At 34.9% G+C, this 13,602-nt stretch overlaps 3 protein-coding genes across 3 annotated transcripts; 2 read left to right on the forward strand and 1 right to left on the reverse strand.

The window, feature by feature from the left end:
* Nucleotides 1-899: 899 nt before the first annotated feature.
* LOC126707301 (transcription factor ABORTED MICROSPORES) lies at nucleotides 900-4,249 on the forward strand. The gene is made up of 8 exons (XM_050406895.1): nucleotides 900-1,005; nucleotides 1,102-1,281; nucleotides 1,368-1,449; nucleotides 1,636-1,704; nucleotides 1,897-2,625; nucleotides 3,051-3,359; nucleotides 3,452-3,628; nucleotides 3,861-4,249. Exons 1-8 carry the CDS (start codon nucleotides 905-907, stop codon nucleotides 4,059-4,061), a joined length of 1,848 nt encoding a protein of 615 aa, XP_050262852.1. The 5' UTR covers nucleotides 900-904; the 3' UTR covers nucleotides 4,062-4,249.
* A 1,512-nt stretch (nucleotides 4,250-5,761) lies between these two features.
* LOC126706942 (mavicyanin-like) lies at nucleotides 5,762-7,009 on the reverse strand. The gene is made up of 2 exons (XM_050406533.1): nucleotides 6,711-7,009; nucleotides 5,762-6,213 (listed from the first exon to the last, which is right to left on the reverse strand). The coding sequence occupies exons 1-2, from the start codon at nucleotides 6,988-6,990 to the stop codon at nucleotides 5,876-5,878; spliced, it is 618 nt and encodes a 205-aa protein (XP_050262490.1). The 5' UTR covers nucleotides 6,991-7,009; the 3' UTR covers nucleotides 5,762-5,875.
* Nucleotides 7,010-9,888: 2,879 nt separating this feature from the next.
* LOC126706696 (uncharacterized) lies at nucleotides 9,889-10,777 on the forward strand. Its single transcript, XM_050406231.1, has one exon. The coding sequence runs from the start codon at nucleotides 9,997-9,999 to the stop codon at nucleotides 10,444-10,446; it is 450 nt and encodes a 149-aa protein (XP_050262188.1). The 5' UTR covers nucleotides 9,889-9,996; the 3' UTR covers nucleotides 10,447-10,777.
* Nucleotides 10,778-13,602: the final 2,825 nt, after the last annotated feature.

Raw genomic sequence — 13,602 nt, forward strand, 5'->3', positions numbered from 1 at the left:
ATGAAAGAAGATACCAAACCAAAACGAATGAAAAACTTAGAAAGGTAGTTAGGGTATTGTACGCAATCTTAGGTCATGCAAAATGCTCCTCCCATCATTACAAACTCACGTATATATTATATCTTTTTCTATAATCCCTTCTTTCCTTTTAATTTGCTTCTCTCTTTCTTAACAAAATTAAATAATAATAAAAAAGATTTCATCCATGTAATAAGCTAATAATATAACTAAATATGATATAAAAAAAAGTAGAATTTGAATTACGTGGCATTTACTCATTGGCTTGTTACTCGAGTAATTTTTTATGCCTGTCACAAAAGATATTTTCTCCTCTCATGCATGGATTATAGTTCACCTACCAATGTAACAGCTCCAAAGATAAAAAAAGAAACATTTGTTGAATGTGGGGGTATTTATTGTTGTATACTTTGTTTCTTCTTCATTCAAAAGATAAGATTTTTTTGGCTTTTCAATTTGCTGAGATGGGTGTTTTGGGATGAGTTGAATGTTGTCTAAGCTTGGATGATGCTGCAGTTAACTATTGCTATCAACTGAAGTTTGTATGGATCTTTGCTTTTGTCTTTTCTTATCTTTTGTTGGTTGTTCCATTTTTCTTTTGTTTTCCTTACTTTGTTCAGTCAAAAGAGGTCTTGGAAGTAAGAGGAAGTACTGTTATCTGCCAGGTCTCTTTCTGTCTCTCTCAAAGTGTTTGATTCAATTGTATTCTGCATACACAGGCAAACGCAACACACACACAAACAAACACCAGAAAAAACTTTATGATAAAACTTTGTGTTACCTTTTTTATTTGCTGACATACTGTAACAGATACTGGGGATTCTAAATTACATTTTTACAAGTCCATTTTTCCCCACTTGAGCTTTTTTTTATGATTGCAGGAAATATGAACATAATCATGCAAAACCTAATGGAGAGGCTAAGACCCCTTGTCAGTCTGAAAGGTTGGGACTATTGTGTTCTGTGGAAATTGAGTGAAGACCAAAGGTAAAAGAGAAACTATACCTATTCTGTATGTCAGTATGTGTATGCATGTGTGTGTCAGTGTGTGCGTGTGTGAGTGACTGCTACGATTTGTTTCAGGTTCATTGAGTGGATGGATTGCTGTTGTGCTGGGACTGACAACACACAAAATGCTGGAGAAGAACTTCTTTTTCCTGTTTCTACAGTCCTTCCATGCAGGGATACCATGTTTCAGCATCCAAGAACCAAAGCTTGTGACCTTCTAGCTCAACTGCCTTCTTCCATGCCCCTAGACTCTGGGTATATATGTAGTCAATTATTTATTTCAACCTCTTTTCTTTTATGTATGAATGTTTAATCTGACTGATAGTGTGAACTTTGGACAGAATTTATGCACAGGCCTTGATATCAAACCAACCCAGTTGGTTAAATTTCTCAAATAACACAGAATCAGCTGGTGCTATAGAAGTGAGTACTACACTTTCACCTTACATAAATTTGGGTCCCATATTAGGATCCATATGTAGGGTCCACTTTTATTTAAGAAAGTATAGTATACTGAGTATACTGAATAATTTCAACCCTCTTCTCCCCTGCCTTTTCTTAAAGAAAACCCAGGTTCTAAATGAGTTATTAATACTCATATTTTTGCAGGAAACTGTTGGTACTAAGGTTTTGATTCCATTGCCAGGAGGAGTTATTGAGCTGTTTGCTTCAAAGCAAGTATGATTAATTAATACTTTCCTTATGTTTCTTCCAATATGAACTTAACAAAGAGAAAATTAATATTTGTCATCCCCACATTTGGCATGAGCAATATGGTGTAGCTTTTTCTTTATTTATATAAAGAAAATGATCTTTTCATGATGACTATTATATTTAGAAAGTATATGTATATAACTCTTTCTATTACAGGTTGCTGAAGATCAGAATGTCATTGATCTTATCACAGCCCAATGCAACATATCACTGCAGCAGCAGGAGGACCTCATCAATTCGAGCAACGTGAGCAACAGCTTCAGCAGTAATGTAAATGCCATGAGAACTGAATTCCATTCAAAGCATATTTTAGTTGATGATCAATATCAAAAGGATCCAAACAGTCATTTCCAGCCATCAGTTTCACCAGCAACACCATTAGAAAATATTAGTGTACAATATGACATCTCTGTTGACAGAATTCGCCAATGTGATTCTTCAATGAACTTCCTCCAGCAATTTAATTACACACCAGAAGACAGAACAAAGAGTGATGTCTACTATGAAGGAGCTGTTCACAACTCATTCATTTCTGACAAACCAACGAACCCAATTAAGTCTTCTGCTGAGAATGGACACCAAGAGATTGATGTATTACAGCAGTCCATGATGAACAATTCTTCAAACATGCATGTGCAGTTTATGGAGCCATTGTCCAACAAGGAGCAGCAAGGGAATGACAAGGATTCGATCAAGCCTGAGACAGGACGAACAGATTCAATATCGGATTGCAGTGATCAGTTTGATGACGAGGATGATGCAAAGTATAGGCGAAGGACTGGAAAAGGACCTCAATCAAAAAACCTTGTTGCTGAAAGGAGGAGAAGAAAGAAGCTGAATGATAGGCTCTATGCCCTCAGGTCTTTGGTTCCTAAGATTTCAAAGGTAATCATAATCTAGTATATCATGAAGTTTTGAAAAATACTAAAGTTCTCAATTTTACTAAAAGAAACTTACAAATTTACATGGTGATAATGAATGTGATTGATATTATATCAACAACATTCCAAAGAATGAAAAATGCTAAATCTAATACAAATTTTACTACAAAGGTTATAAATATAATTAGTGTCACTTCAACAACTATTAAATAAATATCTAAATTACCTGTATGTGATTGCTTACACATAATTTGTAAACCTTATGTTCTTTTTTCCTTTATGTTCAAATGTTGACATGTTAGTTTGTATGGTTCATGTATTACAGATTGTAGTAGTTTTTGCAACACTCTTTAAGTTTTTATTCATGCCCACTCTTATGAAAACTTCCCATTAAAGATACTGAAAAGTCTAATGCTACTTCTTGTTCAGTTGGATAGGGCTTCTATCTTGGGGGATGCAATTGAATTTGTAAAGGAGTTGCAGAAGCAAGCAAAAGAACTCCAAGATGAGCTTGAAGAACATTCAGATGATGAAGTAGGTAGAAACACAGTTCCTAATAATGGCAACCACCAAAATGTTCAACCCGAAGTTCTAACAACAAATGGAATGATCCATGGGCCTAAAACTGAACATGAAAAACCTTCAAATGGCATTCATGAAGGGGGATCAGGCAATGGCAATGCCTTGAAACAAAACCAGGACTCAGATAGTATTAGTGATAAGGCACAACAGATGGAGGTAGACTAATTAATTATGTTCTTCTATTCTTTTAATTTTGGATACTATTTTCATTGATTTCTTCATGAGAAAAGAATTGGGACAAATTACAGGTACAAGTGGAAGTGGCTCAGATAGATGGGAATGAGTTTTTTGTGAAGGTATTCTGTGAGCACAAGCCTGGGGGTTTTGTGAGATTGATGGAGGCATTGAATTCTCTGGGACTGGAAGTAACAAATGCAAATGTAACTAGCTTCAGAGGTCTTGTTTCCAATGTTTTCAAAGTACAAGTAAGTTGCTTCTAACACTTTGGCTTTTACTTCTAATTTATCAACAACATAAAAGCCTTAAAAGGTGCATAATGAAAGTGGTGTCAAACTGTGAAAGTGATTGTTGCTCTAATTATAACTTATCTCCTTAATAAGTTATGCAAAAGGTTGTATCTAACTGTCTATTGGTCATAAACTAGCCAAAAAAATGTAATTGGGTTTCTTATTTATGTATTTTCTGGATGGTACGTAGAAAAGGGACAGTGAAATAGTTCAAGCTGATCATGTGAGGGACTCCTTGCTTGAGCTGACGAGAAACCCATCAAGAGGGTGGCCCGAGATGGCTAAAGCATCAGAGAATGGCGGCGGCACAGATTATCATCATAACCATCACCACCTGCACAACCACCATGCTAGTTCCTACCACCACCACCTACACCATCTTCATAACTGAGCATATATTTCTGAGTTTCAAATGAGAAATGAGAAGCACTTCAACTTTTTTTTTTCTACAAGCTCTGTAATAGATATATGCATACTTTAACGTTGTGTTTTACCTTAATAAATCTACTTCACTGTGTCGTTTCAACATTTGCCAAGTTGTGTGGTCCATATAATTAAACAATTTAGACTTGGTTTAAATTAATAAAGGTAGGCCCATTGGATATGAGAATCGTGTACTACTTGGCTACTTGCAACCCCTTTAGTTATGGTCCGATGGAATCTTTTAGACAAGTTGCTAAAGGAATGAAAATGATGTTGGCTTTAAAGCACCTAAACTAGCTTGAAAGTCATAGTATTCTCTTTAAGGTAAACTTGTGACTTCTACCTATAAATCTTCCATCCCTTTCTCACTTTGAATCAATTAATTAGCATGGAGTCTATTAGATGATTGAGAAGTAAGAGCATCCACAGCAGTGGAGCTAAATTGCTAAATTTAGCTCCACAAAAAGTTACTTTATCTATTTTACCTACACACATGCTGCAGCAGTGGATCTATTTTAGCTTTTAACATAATAAAATAATATAAACATCACAATAAAATATTATAACCACTACAATAAAATAATATATTCCACTACCAAAAAAATATTACACCACCAATCTCATCCACCTATACCGTCAACCACAGGCACAACCACCACCACCACCACCGGTAGTCCTCAGCAAAAAAAAAAAAAAAAAAACCCACAACGAGCACAAGCCCACTGCCACAAACACAAACACAAGCCCACTTGCCCACAACAGATCGGAAAACACCAACAACACCACCACCACCACCACCACCACCACTACCGACAATCCACAGCAAAAAAAAAAAAAAAAAACCCACAACGAGCACAAGCCCACTGCCACAAACACAAACACAAGCCCACTTGCCCACAACAGATCGGAAAACACCAACACCACCACCACCACCACCACCACTACTACCGGCAGTCCACAGCAAAAAAAAAAAAAATCCACAACGAGCACAAAAGGAATGGGCTTCGGTCGGCACAAAAGGAATGAGCACAACGAGTACAAAAATCCACCGAAGCTCAGCCCAGCCCAGTGTGAGGAGTGACCGGCGAGCTGAGGATGAGGGAGACCGGCAAGATGGAGAGACCGGCGAGCTGGAGAGACCGGCGAGCTAAGGGATGAGGGAGATGAGAGACCAGTGAGCTAGAGAGAAAACAAAATTTGAGGAAGAAAGAAGAAAGAGGAGAGAAGCCGGAGTGAGAGAGACAGAGAAAATGAATTGAATATTTTAATGAGAGAGAGGAGAGAGAGTGTAATAAAAAAATATTTTTTTTTTTTTTTAGCTTTGAGCTACAGTGCACATCTAAAGATAGATGTGCACTGTAGTTGAGGAGCTAAATTTTTTAGATTTAGCTCCTCTGCTGCGTGAAGGATTTTTTATATTTGGAGCTAAAAAATAGCATTATACCTATATAGCACCACTGCTGTGAGTGCTCTAAAAACTATAAGTTTCGGCATACCTAATTAGTATGCGCTCTTTATAAAAGACATCCAACCTTTTTTATGTCTAATCAAATCACATATCACTTAGCTTAAAATGGCAATCCCAACATGTACTTAACTCCTTCCCTATAATTAATAAATGTATGTGCCTTAGCCAACAAAGAAAGAAATCTTAATTTTAAAAAATAATAATAAAAAACCATATTTGATCCAATAAAAGCCCACCTATTACAAACAGTGAAATAACTAAGAGAAAAAATGGAGGAAAATAGTAATAGACATTCTCATGTAACAAGGTTTCCCTCAAAAATACAATCTTACTAAGATTCCAAATGCCATTAGGTTAATCCCCATGCTCCACCTAACAGGGGCATAACTTTTACAAGAATTGAGTGGTGAAGATGATTCCATTGGTGGAGTTATTGTTTCACTTGTGCTATTAACATCTATGCTAAACCTCATTCCCCCAAGGCAATGTCCAGGGACATTGCAAATGAACCAATACTTCTTTGCTTGTTTGAGTTTAATTTGATCATTTCCACTCTCATATTTTGCTAACACTCCAGAGCTCACATTACATGATCTATATGTGTCTTCTGTTACTTCATAAGCATTATGTTGCCCCTTCACATATGTAAAACCTGCACCATAACATCCATATGTTAAAAATTCAATTTTACAAATCATGATCATGTATTTATACTGGTTGATTATGTATGTTGTATAGAATTTGTGATACCCTATTAGAATATGATTGAATATAAATGTGATTATGCGGACGCGTGTTGTGTCATATATATATATATATATATATATATATATATTTCACCATATTGGGATTGTAGTATCCCGAAGTATGACTTGGATTATATTGTATTAGTGTGTGACATGTGAGTCTATATATTGAATCTTACATTAAGTGTGTATATATTAGGTAAAATTGAGTTATATTGGGTAATGAAGAAATATTTCTAGCAATAGGTTGGTGAATCTCAATTGGACATTTGTTCATTCAAACATGAAACAACCAAATTAAACAGCAAATCCAATTGAATAAATTATACAGTCCTTGACAAGAAAAAAGAGAGAAAAGAACAGATATTACCAAGCATAATAATATTAAAGGAAAAGTACATACGAAGAACATCACCAACGCTAAATTTGTATTTCTGTGCCCAAGAGACGAAGTCTGCATCAGCATTCCACTCTTCCTCATCACCAACCGTATAAACCTCAGATCTTGCGCCATTCAAAAACAAAAAATTGATCATAAGGATTATTAAGAGTCTACAATATTTGAAGAACTTGGTTTCTTTCATAGCTTTAAAATGTATGGAAGTAATAATGGAATGGTTGAAGAATAATGGTTTTTTACTTTTTAGAGGGTTCTCTATGAAGCACGAATGCAACAAAGACATTCGGTCATGATGGGTGTAATGAATGCTCTTTTGCTTTGGACCACTTTCTTGAGGTTTTGATGCTTATTTCATAATCATAGTAACGTGTATCCAACTAGATACAAATCATATATGTAGAATTAGATAATAGAACATTATGCATGCGCAAGGTGGACCCAAATTTTGCATCTTAATTATTAGGGAAGTAAAGGAGCTAGGCTGGTGCAGTGGAGCCTGGCCAGTTCTTGGACACTTATTATTTGAACAATAAAACCAAAAACTCAATTTTTAATATTTTATATATATATATATATATATATAATTGTTGACATGATAGGTGGTAATTTGTGCATAAACGATTTTTTCAGATCACTACCTGTTACTTTAAAAAATTGCAAAAAATTTGTATTTCCAACATTATTTATGAAACTAATTCTACTAACAAGTAAAATAAATTAATATAAGACATCAAGTGAGATTTGAGTTTATGCGAAAAGATATCTTGTACATGTTGTATACAACGAGTCCTCTCAAAACATGTGGATCTTACACATTAGTGGGACTCACATGTTGTAAGAGACCTGCTATATTAAATGGGTACAAAATATACTTTCTCCTAGTTACACCTTAAATTTAGAAAAGGTTAAGACTTTAGAAGCACTAAGAAGTACTTGCTGGGTGCAGAGTCCTTGCCTCATTATGCATACTAAATCATCACACAAGCTAATAAATCTGCCCATTTTGCCTAGAAGTCTCCTAGAGGAGAAGCAGCAAATTGATCAGCTGATCAGCATGTAAAAAATAAACATAGCTCTGAAGGGCATATGAAAGGAGGTGGCCCACCAATCAAGTGATGGGATTCATGTTACATTTTTGGCAATGGAAAATTGGACTTTCCTCCCAGCTAGCCCCATCGCAACAATTGACGGAAGGACACACTGTCCCAGTAATGATGATAGAAGAAACTTCACATGAAAGATACATGGTATACCCATACTGGCAGCAGAGAAATTGATTTTTGATTTGTTTTGTTTTGTTTTTTAATTTCCCATTCATGATGAGGATTACTTTTTATCATAAGACAAAATAGGGTGTTATTTAGACTTTAGTACATCCTTTAATTGAAAAGTTTTACATTGGTCATCGATCCATCATAATTCTTCTATTGACAATGAGTAAAAGGCATACTATTCAAAAACTGACGGGCGAAATTTAGAGTTGAATTAGGACTTTTCACTTTGACATTGTGAACAGGGAACCCCAAGAAGGGACTAACGTAGAAGTTCCCATTCATAGTTTTCAAAAGCTGTGAATAGAGGATCTTCTATGCTAGTCCTCGGCCCAATTACAGGTCGCCTATGGCTTATGGCCCATTTATAAAACCAAGAACCAAGCTTCAAGTCCATTCCTAGTACTAGTTTTTAGTGATGGCCCAGAACGTAGGCCCAAAAATAAGCTTCTGAGTTGACCCAATCTTTTTTTTTTTAATGAAAAAAAAAAAGTCAGATTTTTTTTTTTTTTTGAGAAATGAATCACACATACACACAATGGAGAGGAAATTGTGTTTTAATACAAATATACACCACAAATGTTACTCAAAAGCCATTGTAATCAAATCTTAAAAATAGTACTAATTTTACAACAATTAAATCACATGGTAGCTTTTTGTTTGGTATCCAAGTGCAAGATATAATGCAGGTACTCTCTTTGTTTGGAATGAGTTTTAGAGTTCACTTCATTATTTGTATATAAAAAAAAATAAAAAAAAAAAGTGTATCTTTCGTTTCTCTGCTTTCTATAATCCCAAACCTTCCCCCTCCTCCCCCCTCTTAACTCGAATTTTTTTTTCTTCCTATTTTTGTTATGTAGCAAGAACAAAAGATACCGCCTCCCCCAACCCATCTATCTCAACCGAAATCATTTCCCCCCTTTTTGTAATTCTATACTTAACAAAGTTTGATACCATCCCTCTCTATAGTGGCACCAAAATATGATTTCCTTTCTTTTTTTGGTTAGTGGTAACACATATTGGCTATTTTTCGTTTTGTGTTAGCTAGAGCCTAATATCATTACAATTCAAATATTATTATAATTGAACCTACACAAGAAAACTCACACCATTAATAATTATTTTTTACGCATGAAATATATACCGCATATCTTTTCCAATTTATTGACTTGAATCCATTGATTAATCATTATAAAGCTCTGGTGCCCATTGTGCTCATGCCTTTTGCCTTCTTGCCTCAGCACCTTAACTGGCACTCTTATATGACCCAACTTAATTTAACTAAGAGTTCTGAATCGAAAAAATAAACTTAACTTGACTTAAGTCTCTTGATTTTTTTAAGTGCATATAATATAATAATAATAATAATAATACCAAAATAATAATAATAATAATAATGTATCATTTTTTTTCCTGAATAATAAATAAATACTAAGATAACATAAAACTTTCCCAAGTAAAATCTAAGGGGAAAATGGGCTTTTGTCCTTATTTTTAAAAAATATCTAGCACAATGTCCATGTTTTAAAATATCTAGCAAAATGTTTCTGTTTTTAAAACTCAATTTTAATAAAATCGAGTTCCGTATAAAACTCGGTATTCTCAAAATCAAGTTATATGTATATTTTTAAGTGAAACTCGACATTAGTAATGTCAAGTTTCATTTAAATTTTCAAAAAAAAAAAAAAAAGTGGCAAAAATATATGTATAAAACTTCACATTATTAATGTCAAGTTTCAAAACAGTGACACGACCATTAATAATTTCAAAACAAAAATATTATGTTAGATATTTTAAAAAATAAGGGGGAAAATCAAAAAACCCATTTTCTCCAAAATATAAAACCCACCCTTTATTTTGTTCTAAATTCTAAACTATTCAAAAAAATAAATAAAATAAAATAAAATAAAAGCTTTATCAAAAAATGATGCAGAGTAAGTAAAGGTCTTAAAGCCCAAAAGGTCAAAACCCCTAACCAAAACCCTAGCCTCCATTAGCGACAACTCTCACCCACAACAATGGCATTCCGTGAGCTCATAAAGAAGTACGGCAAGGTAGCTCTAGGTGTCCACTTCACCGTCTCCGCCGCCTCCGTCTCCGGCCTCTACATCGCCATCAAGAACAACCTCGACGTCGAGTCCTTCCTCCAAAACTTTCACATAAACCCATCACCGCCACAACCGCCATCAGAACCAAACCCACAAGCCCAAACCTCTTCGTCTTCTTCTTCTCCAGATGGGTTTGTGATGGAAGAGACAAATGGGTCACCGAATCAACCGACGGTGGTGGTTGAAGAGAAGAAGCTGAATCGGACGGCTGAGCTCGCTGCTTCGACCGGTGGAGCTTTGGCACTCGCTGTGCTTTGTAACAAAGCTCTGTTCCCTATTAGAGTTCCGATCACCATCGCTCTTACCCCTCCGATTGCGAGGTTCTTGGCTCGGAGGAAAATTACCAAGACCAGTGTATGAATTTTTCTTGTTCTTTTTAAAAATTTTAGAAAAAAAAAAAAAAGGAACTTTTTTTTTGTGGGCATGTCATGATATTCAATAAAGTTTATTTCTTTGTTGTTGTTTTTTTATGTGTCTATGTTGACTAGAGAAATGAGAAATGGATAATAGTATACATGGGTTTTTTTTTAAGATGTGGTATTGGTTTCAAATTTTAAGGATTTGGTTGGGATTTTATGTGGGATGTGACTATTGGGTGGAGATTGGAATTAGAAATGTGGGTGTTGTTGCTTAGGAAATAAAAGGGTGAGAATACGGCAAAGAATAAAGTTGATTATTGAGTTGAATTTCACTACTTGTTTCTCCTTTAAAGTATCAAGCAGCTTTGTAGTTTGCTGAGTTAATTGCACTGTTGTTTTGAGTTTGTAAGATGTTTACTTTACTATGGATGTTTTTGGTTTTGTTTTTAAATTTGGTATTGGTTCTAACTTTTAAGCATTTGATTGAAATTTTCTGTGGGTTGGGACTCTTGGGTAGGAATTGGAATTAGAGATATGGATCAATCAAATTTCACTGTGAATATGGGAAGAAATCAAGTTGGAGTAATATCAAATATTGTTGTTTCATTTGACTTAGTTGATGTCAATTTCACTTCTTGAGAAACAAAAAGAACTTCCAGAGTAATCAAATTTCTATTATGTAGAGTGGTTTAGTCTTGATAGAGATAGAGTTGAGTAAATGTTGGTTATTTTCTGTTTCTTTAGTAAATACTTAAGCATGCATTTGGATTAGCTATTTAGCTTCATTGCTTATGCGCAACTTTTTGAAACCTTGTTTTTTTCCTTGATAACTGTACTTTTACCCACTTTCAGCAAACCAACAAAAAGCTTAGTATCAAAGAGTTGTTTATCCTTTAAAGAATTAATGAGCTTGGTAGTTTTTTATGTCCAACTACACTGGTTTCTATTTTGTAGGATGTTTACTTTTAAGTCGGTCCTTGTAATACAGAAATAAATTTGGTTTGGTTGTTGAGGTAAAGCATAAAATATTATCAAGGTGTATAATTTATAGATGACATCAATTTGTTTTACTTATCTCTTTTAGATTTGAAGACTTTAGTTTTTGGAAGTATTTAAATTGAGTGCACTTGAAACAAGGGAAGAATAGGATAGCTTTGTGACCTTTTGAAAAAGAAGAAACAAGCATCTGAAACTATAGGTGCTATAAAGAAAGGTGTCAATTATCTCTAGTTCAAATTACCTTTCATTTCTCTGTAAGTACAACATGGAGGATGAGGTCATGGGTTGAAGATCTAATGGGTGTATGTACTGGCTTATCAAAAAGAGTACTATAATGAATGGACTACTTCAAATTGGTTCAAGTGTCTACGTAGAAAACAACTCAAATTTGATGCCATCATACCAATGATAAATCTTCTATTGCTTAAGTTGAAAGCATTAGAAGATAAATTGAATACTTGCATGTTGATGTTAATGGCACAAGGGATTTAAATTTTAAATAATTACTCAAAGACATTGGATTATTGCTATTGGTGCAATATCCTTGCTTTTTTTCTTCAGCTGTTGGGTTTGATAGTGAATAGGGATATTTTAGACTCGGTGGTTTTTATTTTTTCACCATTTGCTGGTTTTAGTATGTTGTTTTGGTCTTTCTGGATAACTGGTAGAGTAGCCTAACATTTGCTGAGTTATTTCTCTGTATTTGCGATAAATATCTTATGCATTAGTATAGCCAAAACTTCATCATCTTAGATATCTTTGATACTTTTAGGATGTATGCTTCATCCGGTTGTGTTGTTAACCTGGTCATCCTTAAAGACAAAATGGAAATATGAAAATAAAAGTCAAAGAAATTTCATAAACTTAGACACCAGCATTATGAATGCCATTCTATCTTTGCTGTAGTGGTTTGTTTTTGTAGTGTGTTTTAATGAACTTTTTTCATCATTCTATTTTATTTATTGTGCAAAAGGATTGCCATAACTTGAAAAAAGTTGATGCTTTATAAAGCTGTACATTTTGTGCAAAAATGAAAATAAGTCAAGGCCAATTAGCAAGCATTTCTGTTTCTCTCATGTTTTGCCCCGTTGCTATGACCAGAAGAGAGAATCAATTGCATCCTTTTTGAAACTCTTAGCAACCGGAAGAGAGAATCTATTACATCCTTTTTGAAACTCAAAGAACTCGATGTTGGCTTACTGGGAATGGAAAGGAATTAATGCATTTTTGGACATTCTGGCATAAAGTAAGCTTGAATTGTTTAATGGAAATCGGGATACCTCTGATGCTAATAGTATCATGTAATCGTAAAATTGATCTACATATACATTGAAAGTAGGCAAAACACAACGCTGAGGAAGAATAAATTAGTTGAAAACAATAGTTACCTACCTCACTACCTCTGTTAAATGGCTGACACTGGAAATGTTTGGAACAAAACACCAGTTTTTACTTTCTAGCAGATATATTTATATTTTGATAGGATGATAGGATTCCAATTTTTTTTTGATAATCAACTCAATTAAACTTTCATTAATTTGAACTCTGATTCAATAGGATTACATCACTATGCACTTGGCATTGAATAATGGGTGGAGTGTCCTCCACCCACACCACACAATCAGAAACAAGTTTGGCATTCCGAGCCATAAGATGGGCTGCAAGGTTCCCTGTTCTACGGACATGACTGATTTTCCAGTCTTGGACCTTCTGCCTCCAAAGCTTAGTTCCTATTACAATCATTTGGATTGAATTTGGAGGAATACATTTTCCCGACAGCGCATTGGTCACCACTTGAGCATCACCTTCCAGAATCACATTTTTGAGCCTGAGGTCCCCTGCAAGCAGTAATCCTTCCTCAAATGCTTTAGCTTCCACTTCCATAGCCCCTAAAGGAAATTCTAGCTTCTTACTCATTGCTCCCATAAGTTGGCCTTCCGCATTCCTGATTACAACCCCAATCCCACAGCTACCCGATTCTTTGAACACCGCTCCATCCACATTTACTCTGTACCACCCCTCACACGGAGGTGTCCATTTTACATTTCTCGTAGACGTTGTATGTGGCAAGGCTATATTCATCGAGCTGAACTCCTCTACCAACAGTTTGGCTTCCTTAGCAACTATCTTCCCCGCCTTGCCACGGCCTTCAAACTTT

The sequence above is a fragment of the Quercus robur genome, chromosome 11 (assembly GCF_932294415.1).
Source record: "Quercus robur chromosome 11, dhQueRobu3.1, whole genome shotgun sequence".
In the NCBI taxonomy this organism is placed as follows: Eukaryota; Viridiplantae; Streptophyta; class Magnoliopsida; order Fagales; family Fagaceae; genus Quercus; species Quercus robur.